The sequence below is a fragment of the Eretmochelys imbricata genome, chromosome 4 (genome assembly GCF_965152235.1).
Source record: "Eretmochelys imbricata isolate rEreImb1 chromosome 4, rEreImb1.hap1, whole genome shotgun sequence".
NCBI lineage: Eukaryota > Metazoa > Chordata > Testudines > Cheloniidae > Eretmochelys > Eretmochelys imbricata.
In genome coordinates, this window is record NC_135575.1 from 66,034,367 (window position 1) to 66,046,693 (window position 12,327).

General features: G+C 44.4%; 1 protein-coding gene across 3 annotated transcripts in view; it reads left to right on the plus strand.

Annotated features, from left to right (window-relative positions):
* The window catches only part of TMEM144 (transmembrane protein 144), a 28,251-nt gene extending 16,831 nt beyond the window's left edge, over nt 1–11,420 (plus strand). For all 3 annotated transcript variants that reach the window (XM_077814484.1, XM_077814486.1, XM_077814485.1), the window contains 2 exons: nt 7,650–7,703; nt 10,742–11,420. In XM_077814484.1, coding sequence (XP_077670610.1) covers nt 7,650–7,703; nt 10,742–10,825 — 138 coding nt within the window. In that variant the 3' untranslated portion in view covers nt 10,826–11,420. The remainder of the gene's footprint in view (nt 1–7,649; nt 7,704–10,741) is intronic.
* The last annotated feature ends 907 nt before the right edge of the window (nt 11,421–12,327 follow it).

A 12,327-nucleotide genomic window follows, 5' to 3' on the forward strand; every position in this document is an offset into this window, starting at 1 on the left:
TTCCTGAAAAATGCGACTTTAAGCGAAGCGATGGTTAAGCGAATTCAATTTTCCCGTAAGAATGAATGTTAATAGAATCCTCTGGACAAAAACTTAAAGTTACAGAAAACAGGAATAAACCTCCCTCTTAGCACAGGGAAAAGTCACAAGAAAAACAAAAGATAAACTAATCCACCTTGCCTGGCTTACCTATACTGGTTGCAATATTGGAGACTTGGATTGGGATGGGTTGGAGAAGATGGATTTCTGTCTGGCCCCTCTCAGTCCCAGGAGAGAACCTCCACACAAAACAAAGAGCACAAAAAAACCTTTCCCTTTCCACCCCCCCAAGATTTGAAAGTATCTTTGGTTCTGTTGGTCAGGTGCTAACCCGGTTATCTGAGCTTCCTAACCCCTTACAGATAAGGAGGAATTCTAGGCTACCCTTAGCTGTATGGTTCTGAAAGGGGGGGTTAGGTTCCAGGGAATTTTTTTTTTTGCCAGACAAAAGACTATTGTTTAAAACTTATACATAGTATAAGTTGTAAACAATTTAATACTGTACACAGCAATGATGACTGTGAAGCTTGGTTGAGGTGGTGAAGTCAGAGGGTGGGATATTTCCTAGGGAATGCCTTACTGCTAAAGGATGAACTAGCACTCAGCTGAGCTCTCAAGGGGTTAACTCGTTGTTAATGTAGCCTCACGCTCTTCAAGGCAGCAGGAATGGAGGGAGGGAAGACAGCATGGCACACAGACACACACACTCTGTGTGTGTGTGTGTGTGTGTGTGTGTGTGTGAGAGAGAGAGATGCGCATTTTCCCTTTAAGTATGCTGACCCACTCTTAAGTACACTGCCTTGTTAAGTTAATCAGCAAGGTGAGACCACAGCTGCCGCCAGGAAGCTCCCTCCGTCCTGAGCCCTGTCGTGTGTTCCCCTGCTCTATGGAGATGTGGTAAGTGGGATGCAGGAGCTAGGGGGAGGGGGACACCCTGACATTAGCCCCCCTTTTCTCCCCCCCAGCAAGCAGGAGGCTCTGGGAGCAGCTCCAAGGCAGAGGGCAGGAGCAGTACATGGCAGTGGGGGGAGGGACAGCTGAACTGCCTGGCAATTGATAGCCTGCTGGGTGGCTGCTGCACAGGGAACTTAGGGGAGCGGGGAGCTGATAGCGGGGGCTGCCAGTCCACCCTGGTTCCAAGCTACCACCAGCTAGCTGCAATGGGCTGCTCTTCCTGCAAGCTGTGGACAAAACAGGTGGCTGCCAAACGATGACGTTATAAGGGAGCATTGCGCAACTTGAAACGAGCATGTTCCCTAATTTATCAACGTAACAACATTAACCGGGATGACTTTAAGTGAGGAGTTACTGTACCTAATACATGCTCTTTGTTACAAAGATTAATGGCACTATTTGTGTGACTGAGGCTATGTCTACACTATGAAATTAGGTCGAATTTATAGAAGTTGATTTTGTAGAAAGCGTTTTTATACAGTCGATTGTGTGTGTGTCCCCACGCAAATGCTCTAAGTGCATTTAGTCGGCGGAGTGCGTCCACAGTACCGAGGCAACCGTCGACTTAAGGTCAGGCTTGACAAAGCCCTGGCTGGGATGATTTAATTGGGGATGGGTCCTGCTTTTGAGCAGGAGGTTGGACTAGATGACCTCCTGAGGTCCCTTCCAACCCTGATATTCTATGATTCTATGACTTCCGGAGCATTGCACTGTGGGTAGCTATCCCACAGTTCCCGCAGTCTCCGCCACCCATTTGAATTTTTGGTAGAAATCCCAATAACCTGATGGAGCAAAAATGTTGTTGCAGGTGGTTCTGGGTACGTATCTTCAGGCCCCCCCCTTCCCTCCCTCCATGAAAGCAATGGCAGACAATCATTTCGCGCCTTTTTTCCTGGGTTACCCGTGCAGACGCCATACCACAGCAAGCGTGGAGCCTGCTCAGCTCACCGTCATCGTATGTCTCCTGGGTGCTGGCAGACGCGGTCCTGCATTGCTACACAGCAGCAGCTCATTGCCTTTTGGCATTGGCAGCAGACAGTGCAGTATGACTGGTAGCCATCATCGCCAGGGTGCTCTTTTAGCCAACCTCAGTGAGGTCAGTCAGGGGCGCCTGGGCAAACATGGGAGTGACTCAGCCAGGTCATTTCCCTTCTAAGTTTTGTCTCATGGCGATTCAGTCCTTCCGGCAGTCATACTGCACCGTCTTCTAATGCGCAGCCAGGAGACGACGATGGCCAGCAGTCATACTGCACCGTCTTCTGCCAAGCACCTAGGAGATGACGATGGCTAGCAGTCGTACTACACCGTCTGCTACCAGCAAGATGTATAAAGATAGATGAAGTGGATCAAAACAAGAAATAGACCAGATTTGTTTTGTATTCATTTTCTCCCCCCTTCCTCCCTCCCCCCCTCCATCCATGAAATCAACGGCCTGCTAAACCCAAGGTTTTGAGTTCTGTCCTTGAGGGGGCCATTCTGTTTCTCCTTGATGCAAAGCCATCCCCTTTATTGATTTTAATTCCCTGTAAGCCAACCCTGTAAGCCATGTTGTCACTCGCCCCTCCCTCCGTCAGAGCAACGGCAGACAATCGTTTCACGCCTTTTTTCAGCACAGATGCCATAGCTCTGGGAACATGGAGCCCACTCAGATTACCATGGCAATTACGAGCACTATAAACACATTATCAAGCAGGATATGCAGAACCATAACCTGCAAGAAAAGCAAAACCAGGCAAGAAGGAGGCGTCTGCAGTGCGGTGATGAGAGTGATGAGGACATGGACATAGACTTCTCACAAAGTACGGGCCCCTGCAATGTGCACATCATGGTGTCAATTGGGCAGGTTCATGGCGTGGAACGCCGATTCTGGGCCCGGGAAACAAGCACAGAGTGGTGGAACCATATAGTGTTGCAGGTCTGGAACGATTCCCAGTGGCTGCGAAACTTTCGCATGCATAAGGGCACTTTCATGGAACTTTATGACTTGCTTTCCCCTGCCCTGAAGTGCAAGAATACCAAGATGAGAGCAGCCCTCACAATTCACAAGCGAGTGGCGATAGCCCTGTGGAACCTTGCAATGCCAGACAGCTACCAGTCAGTCGGGTATCAATTTGGAGTGGGCAAATCTACTGTGGGGGCTGCTGTGATGCAAGTAGCCAACACAATCACTGAGCTGCTGATATCAAGGGTAGTGACTCTGGGAAATGTGCAGGTCATACTGGATGGCTTTGCTGCAATGGGATTCCCTAACTGTGGTGGGGCCATAGACGGAACGCATATCCCTATCTTGGGACCAGAGCACCAAGGCAACGAGTACATAAACCAAAAGGGGTACTTTTCAATGGTGCTGCAAGCACTGGTGGATCACAAGGGACGTTTCACCAACATCAACGTGGGATGGCCGGGAAAGGTACATGATGATCGCTCGCATCTTCAGGAACTCTGGTCTGTTTCAACAGCTGCAGCAAGGGACTTTCCAGACCAGAAAATAACCACTGGGGATGTTGAAATGCCTATAGTTATCCTTGGGGACCTAGCCTACCCCTTAATGCCATGGCTCATGAAGCCGTACACAGGCACCCTGGACAGTAGTCAGGAGCTGTTCAACTACAGGCTGAGCAAGTGCAGAATGGTGGTAGAATGTGCATTTGGGCATTTAAAAGTGCACTGGTGCAGTTTACTGACTCAGTTAGACCTCAGTGAAACCAATATTCCCATTGTTATTACTGCTTGCTGTGCGCTCCACAAATCTGTGAGAGTAAGGGGGAGACGTTTATGGAGGAGTGGGAGGTTGAGGCAAATCTCCTGGCCGCTGATTACGAGCAGCCAGACACCAGGGTGGTTAGAAGAGTACAGGAGGGCACGGTACGCATCAGAGAAACTTTGAAAAGCAGTTTCAGGAATGGCTAGGCTATGGTGTGACAGTTCTGTTGGTTTCTCCTTGATGGAACGCCCCTTTCCCCCCCCCGGGTTCATTCTACTTTCCTGTAAGCTAAGCACCCTCCCCTCCCCCCTTCGATCACCGCTTGCAGAAGCAATAAAGTCATTGTTGCTTCACATTCATGCATTCTTTATTTATTCATCACACAAATAGGGGGATAACTGCCAAGGTATCCCAGGAGGGGTGGTGGAGGAGGGAAGGACAAGGCCACACAGCACTTTAAAACTTATTGAATGCCAGGCTTCTGTTGCTTGGGCAATCCTCTGGGGTGGAGTGGCTGGGTGGCCGGAGGCCCCCCCACCGCGTTCTTGGGCGTCTGGGTGAGGAGGCTATGGAACTTGGGGAGGAGGGTGATTGGTTACACAGGGGCTGTAGCGGCAGTCTGTGCTCCTGCTGCCTTTTCTGCAGCTCAACCATACGCTGGGGCATATGAGTTTGATCCTCCAGCAGCCTGAGCATTGACTTCTGCCTTCTTTCAGCAAGCTGACACCACCTCCCATCTTCAGCCCGCCACCTCTCCTCACAGTCATATTGTGTTTTCCTGCACTCTGAGATTGTCTGCCTCCACGTATTTTGCTGTGCTCTGTCAGTGTGGGAGGACAGCATGAGGTCAGAGAACATTTCATCACGAGTGCGTTTTTTTTTTTTGCCTTCTAATCTTCGCTAGCCTCTGGGAAGGAGAAACATATGCAGCTGATGGAGGAAAAAAAGGGAGAGTGGTAGTTAAAAAGACACATTTTATAGAACAATGGGTACACTCTTTCACGGTAGATCTTGCTGTTAACATTACATAGCACATGTGCTTTCATTACAAGGTCGCATTTTGCCTCTTATTGAGGGTATGCCAGTTTGGTGTGAGAGTGCCGGGCAACAGAATTCGGCTTGCAGGTAGCCATGGTAAGCCACAGTCTTTTGGATTCTTTAACCTTCATAACATGTGGGAATGGTTTCAAACAGCAGCCCCCTCATTTCCCATACGAAGTAGCCATTGGGTTGGCCATTAAAAATGGGATGGCAATTTAAAAGGAGGGGCTGCGGTTTCCGGGTTCACGTGCAGCAGAAACCCAACTAACCTCCCCCTCCTCCACACACACACACCCAGTTCTCTGGGATGATGGCTTCACCCCTCTCCCCACCGCATGGCTAACAGCGGGGAAGATTTCTGTTCGGCCACAGGGAAACAGCCCAGCAGGAATGGGCACCTCTGAATGTCCACTTACTAAAACCACCTTATTTCAACCAGGTGACTATGAACGATATCACTCTCCTGAGGGTAACACAGAGAGATAAAGAACGGATGTTGTTTGAATGCCAGCAAACACCAGGACCATACGCTGCAATGCTTTGTTCTGCAGTGATTCCCGACTACGTGCTACTGGCCTGGCGTGGTAAAGTGTCCTACCATGGAGGACGGAATAGGGCTGCCCTCCCTAGAAACCTTTTGCAAAGGCTTTGGGAGTACATCCAGGAGAGTTTTATGGAGATGTCCCTGGAGGATTTCTGCTCCATCCCCAGACACGTTAACAGACTTTTCCAGTAGCTGTATTGGCTGCGAATGCCAGGGCAAATTAATCATTAAACACGCTTGCTTTTAAACCATGTATAATATTTACAAAGGTACACTCACCAGAGGTCCCTTCTCCGCCTTCAGGGTCCGGGAGCCCGCTTTGGGTGGGTTCAGGGGGTACTGGGTCCAGGTCCAGGGTGATAAACAGATCCTGGCTGGTGGGGAAACCGGTTTCTCCACTTCCTTGCTGTGAGCTATCTACAACCTCATCATCATCATAATCTTCCTTGCCCCCAAAACCCGCTTCCGTGTTGCCTCCCACTCCTTGGACGGAGTCAAGCACAGGGTTTGGGTAGTGGTGGCTGCATCCCCTAGAATGGCATGCAGCTCATCATAGAAGCGGCATGTCTGGGGCTCTGAACCAGAGCGGCCGTTTGCCTCTCTGGTTTTCTGGTAGGCTTGCCTCAGCTCCTTAAGTTTCACACGGCACTGCTTTGGGTCCCTGTTATGGCCTCTGTCCTTCATGCCCTGGGAGTTTTTTCAAATATTTTGGCATTTCCTCTGTTCAAACGGAGTTCTTCCAGCATGGATTCGTCTCCCCATACAGCGATTAGATCCCATACCTCCCGTTCAGTCCATGCTGGAGCTCTTCGGCGATTCTGGGACTGCATGGTCTCCTGTGATGATGAGCTCTGCATGGTGACCTGTGCAGGTGAGCTCGCCACGCTGGCCAAACAGGAAATGAGATTCAAAAGTTTGCGGGCCTGTTCCTGTATACCTGGACAGTGCATCTGAGTTGAGAGTGCTGTCCAGAGCGGTCACAACTGAGCACTCTTGGATAGCTCCCAGAGGCCAATACCATCAAATTGCATCCACAGTACCCCAAATTCGACCCAGCAAGGCCAATTTCAGTGCTAATCCCCTCGTTGGGGGGTGGGGGTGGGGAGGAGTACAGAAATCGATTTTAAGAGTCCTTTAAGTCGAAAAAAAGGGCTTCGTCGTGTGGACGGGTGCAGTGTTAAATCGAGATAACACTGCTAAATTTGACCTAAATTCATAGTGTAGACCAGCCCTTAGATAAGCGGCAGCTGGCCTATTTTGCCTATTTTATTTAAATATATGATACAGTACATATGAGCAGTTAGTCTTTTGTAGCTGCATAAGTTTTATCTTCCACTAGATAAAGGGCCACTTTGCCAGGTACTCTGTGTCAGTGTAAGAGATGATGTAGTAAATGAGCTTATGCTGTTAATGTATGTTTCTTTTTGTATAGGGGAACTGTGGTCTTGTGGTGCCAATCATGCTTTTGGCTTTGGATGAAATGCACTTTTTTTAGTTTGAATCAACCTCTCTACTCCATTTCAGAGGGGTTGGCATCATGGGTTTCCAGCCAGTTCACTGTCACACACCTGTTATTGACACTCTTCCCCACTTTATTCACCTTGCATGTATTAAGTGTAACATGAGAACTCATTCGTTGCTCTGTATTTTAAGTGACATATTTTTGTTCATAGTATGACGATTTCCTGGTGTGTATTTAATAATTCTTTCCTTCAGGCATTGGAAGTCATAATATAGCTTTCACTGGGAAAAGAATGGTATTTCCAGGTGCTCTTCATTATCACTAAGTTTGCTGTCAGCTAGGAAAACTGTAGTATAACATCATTAATCAATGGTAGTTTTATGACCTGTTCATCTGGCCTGACTCTATGGGGATTATCCAGATTATTGCTAAATAAAAAAGGGTGTATTTTTAGTCTTTCACTTTCACGACAAGTGTTTAAGGCAAACTTTGTTCAACTGGTTAGTTTTAATAATGAAATAAATATTAGGAATAACCATGGTAACTGCTAAGATCATGAGCAGAAGCCTGAGTAGCCTCCTCCAACCTGGACTGCAGATGAAAATCTGATGTGAGATTTACTAGTTGGAGAATATCAAGAATGAATATAGTGGCAGGTTCAAGATTCTGTCTCTGCAATCTAATTTAGGTCCAGATCATGCCCTCTCCTCAGATTTTCTCCCCCTTTTTCTTCCTCCTGCAGGATTTACTGACCCTTCCTTTGAAATCTTTACAACGTTTCTGTTTTGTTCATAAGCATTTACAGTTGCATTACACAGGAAGGAAAGGTCTGAATTAAGCATTGAGGAAATTGCCCATTTTTAAGAAATGCTATATATATTAACAAAGCTAACCTTGTTCTTTAGGGCCCTGGTTTTGTAGCGGCTATGTGGGGAGTCCTGGTATTTAAAGAAATAAAGGTAAGTCCAATGGTGTCCTAACTTTTTACCTGTAACTGACTTCAAGAATTGCATGTGAAACCTGAGACTTGAGGATACATGGTACAATGCTGTCTCCATGAGACTTCTTCTGCACCTGTCAGAAGTGGGCAGATGCAAGATGGAGCTTTGACCATTGTCATGCCAGAGTATTTTTTCTAAGAAAAAAGTTTGATGTGACTTTGGGGAGCTTTCATTCACTTTAGAAGAATGAAAACTTGAATTCCACATCTGTATAAAAAGCAGTGAGAAAGCATGAGGGACTTTTTGCAGGATCAGGAGGCAAGAGCCCAAGAACAAATGGATTATTTAAGAATATAACCAAAAGACTTTTTGGATATTAAACATGTTTTCGATTGACAAGGACAAAGGTAGCTATAACATGTTTTAGATTAATGGAGTACTATTTTTGGATGTCTGAAAGAAGATTTTAGAAGTCTCATGAGTAGACAATATACTTTGCTGTAATTTTAAAAATTGTATACTTTAGAAGTCCTACATTTTGAAAGATTAAAATGGGAATACCGCTAAAATTAGTCTCTGCTGTTTAGAGAGATTACTAAATGCTACCACTGTAACTAGAGCTGGATGAAATATTTGTCATACTTTTTTCCCCCCCTAGTTGAACAGTTGCTTGCTTGTAGTTTGTGAAATTTACATAAAACTGAAGAGCTTTGATTTTTATTTTATTTTTGGAAAAAACATTGAAAAGCCATTTTCACTTTAAAAGTCTCCCTTGTGAAAGTTGAACAAACTTCTAGAGCTGGTGGTGCCACTGTCCCATGAGTCACATTGTCTAGTGCATTAGGCAAATAGACCCATATAAGGGATGATGCACCTAATTCCCATTAAAATCCATGAGAGTTAAGCGCTTCTGTTGGGAAAGGGCCTAAGACCCAGATCCTTAAAGATATTGGCACTTAAGATCATGCAAGTACATGAAAGTGTCATGGACTTCAAAGGGACTACTCACATACTTAAGCATGTTCTTATAGGTACATCCACACTGACATAAAAACCTGCAGCCCAAAATCAGTTGACCCAGGCACGCAGGGCTCAGGTGTTGAGGCTAAAAATTGCAGTGAAGACATTCATGCTTGTGCGAGCAGCCAGGCTTTGAAAGCCACCCCCCTTGCAGTGTTTCAGAGCCCAGGCTCCAGACCAAGCCTGAACATCTATACTGTAATTTTTGAGCCCTGTGAGCTTGAGTCAGCTGACCTGGACCAGCCACGACCATGCCACAGGCCTCGTATTGCCGTGTGTATATACCCATAAGCACATGCTTAACTTTAAGTAAAGTTGGTAAATATCATTGTCTGAGCTACATATATATGAGGAAAGTGAGGATCAGCCAACCTCCCTGAGCCAACATCACACAGCAAGTCAGTGTCCAAACCAGGATTAGAACTCAAGTTGCCCAGTTAATTTGTAAGAATCTATTCAACTAATTTTGCCTCTTTTGCTGTTTGAGAATTGCCCTGGAGTAGAATGAAATTTCTCGAACACATTCAAAGTTATTTGCTGAATAGTTTTTGTGACTAATTCCTATATAAAAATATATATGGCTGTGTAGATTACTCACCATGAGCTGCTTTGTGAAGATTTTTTATGAACCGAGGCCAGCTCCCTTTGAAGTCAATGGAAAGACTCCCATTAACTTCATAGGCCTTATTTAAGCAATGTTTGGCTGGGTTTGAATAGACACAACAACCATGTTCGGTTCCCTGACTGGAAGAGAGTAACTCTTCTGTTGTAAGCACTGAACTTGGGATTCACTTTCCATGAGTATTCACTTAAAATTTGTTTCTAATAAATGTCATTCCAGAAAACTCAGTTATTCATGTTTCAGAGTAACAGCCATGTTAGTCTGTATTCGCAAAAAGAAAAGGAGTACTTGTGGCACCTTAGAGACTAACCAATTTATTTGAGCATAAGCTTTCGTGAGCTACAGCTCACTTCATCGGATGCATACTGTGGAAAGTGTAGAAGATCTTTTTATATACACACAAAGCATGAAAAAATACCTACTCCCACCCCACTCTCCTGCTGCTAATAGCTTATCTAAAGTGATCACTCTCCTTACAATGTGTATGATAATCAAGGTGGGCCATTTCCAGCACAAATCCAGGGTTTAACAAGAACGTCTGAGGAGGGGAGGGGGGGGAGGAAAAAACAAGGGATTTGAAGTTTTATTGTTGTAACAACTTTCATGTCTGTAATCGCGTGACCACAGAGATTGAAGTGTTCTCCGACTGGTTTATAATGTTATAATTCTTGACATCTGATTTGTGTCCATTTATTCTTTTACGTAGCTATTCAGGGGACACCATCACAGGGCCTAATAACATCAGCCACACTATCAGAGGCTTGTTCACCTGCACATCCACCAATGTGATATATGCCATCATGTGCTAGCAATGCCCCTCTGCCATGTACATTGGTCAAACTGGACAGTCTCTACGTAAAAGAATAAATTGACACAAATCAGATGTCAAGAATTATAACATTCATAAACCAGTCGGAGAACACTTCAATCTCTGTGGTCACGTGATTACAGACATGAAAGTTGTTACAACAAAAAAACTTCAAATCCCTTGTTTTTTCCTCCCCCCCCCCCCCCACCCAGATGTTCTTGTTAAACCCTGGATTTGTGCTGGAAATGGCCCACCTTGATTATCATACTCATTGTAAGGAGAGTGATCACTTTAGATAAGCTATTAGCAGCAGGAGAGTGGGGTGGGAGGAGGTATCTTTTCATGCTTTGTGTGTATATAAAAAGATCTTTTACACTTTCCACAGTATGCATCCGATGAAGTGAGCTGTAGCTCATGAAAGCTTATACTCAAAATAAATTGGTTAGTCTGTAAGGTGCCACAAGTACTCCTTTTTAGTTATTCATGCAATCTACTGTGAACAATGCAACTTCACCTTCATTTTACTCCCCCCCCTTCTAAAAACAAACACTGCTTTATATACAAGTGATGATATTACATTTTTCTTCTCTTTCTTTGACTACATAGGGATTGAAAAACTACCTGTTACTCTCCATAGCATTTTGCGTCATTTTGGCTGGGTCACTCTCTACAGCTTTTTCTAAAATTTGAAGGGATTGCTTGGACCAGCAGATGGTGCTACTGTTTAATAAAAACACTCTAAGAAGACGGCAATCTGTGAAATTTTCTAAGCTGATTAATAGATCTTAACGCTAACAAGAGACAGGCGAATATTCATTGTTCAAGATTTTTTTATGCCAACTGAGAAAATTCAGCAGTTTGTTTCAGGCCTGAAACAAGTGAAAGATAGTGTGAAATATATATTTTTTAATATATTGGAAGATGCCAGTGTTGTCTTTCTGGATGATTGTAGGAGCAAAAACTGGCCTTCAAAGGGTTTCAGATATTTTTATAATTTTCTGTGTTAGAGTGCATTGGTCTATAAGTTATCATTGAATCAGGATATGTTTTAATTCGCCTTTGCAGGTTGGAGGATAAAGGGAATGTTAATTCTGGGTTCTTAATATTTTACTTCTTTGCAAGGCAGAACACTTGTTTTAATATATTGTTTGTTCTGGTGTATTAGGGCTGATATGCAAAACAACCTGTAAACAAAGTAACCATAGCATCACTGAAGCAAGGTTTGTTGGAGTGGGGCGTTGTTTTGTATTGTTAGGACGTTATCTATTAAAGTGACATTTTTTATGGTAAACTGAATCTGCTATTCACTTTATAGTTTTGAATGTAAAAGCTTTTGTTGTTGTTCAAATAGTCAACAACGTTCATTGATTATCATCTTGTTTTGTTTGACAAAGAAGTACTTTACAGTTCCATTTAAATTATGCAACTATTAGTACCTTGGGCATCATTCTTGAATTATTTTCTAAAATCTACTCAGTTGAAGTAGAATTGTGAGGAACTATGTAAATAACATTTATTCTGGAACTTGAGCAATACCTTCAATGTAAGAAGTGTAAGTTTGTTGCCAAATTACATATACAGTTAAACGTTTATTGACAGGCACCAATTATTGTGCATTTTCTTAATAGTCGGACTTTTTCATGCAGCACATTCCATATCAAAGCTGGCTGTCACGGTAACATTTTGTAATTGGTTATACTAAAAATTCATGGTCATTTCTATGTTATCAAACAGGTTTTGCTGAAGGTCAAATTGCATGTGATGTATCATGATCCGATTTGCACATACAATTTCAAAATGGAGTGAGACTCCCCCTAGTGACCAAACAATTGAAAGGACCAAATGCTGCCTGAAAGGGCTTTGCTTCATGCAGAAGTTTCCAGGGACAGAGGGATGAAATCCACAGCCCCAACCTGCCAGGCTACTCTGTAGCTGGGCTACAGCAACAAATCCAGACCCTAGGGAAGAGCAGCATGTGTTGCTTGTACAAACGTGGGGTTTAAGGCTAAAAGTCATCACGAAGTGTGTGGAAGCGTATGATTGTATCTCCATCGCACCCACAATTCTCTCCCCCCCTACCAGTGATGTTGCAGAGATCTTCTCCATGGCCTGTGGCAGGGATGTGTAGAATTATATTGTTCTAACCTCAGGCAGCTTCCTGAGACCCTTAGGACTACTGCTGGTCAGAAAAT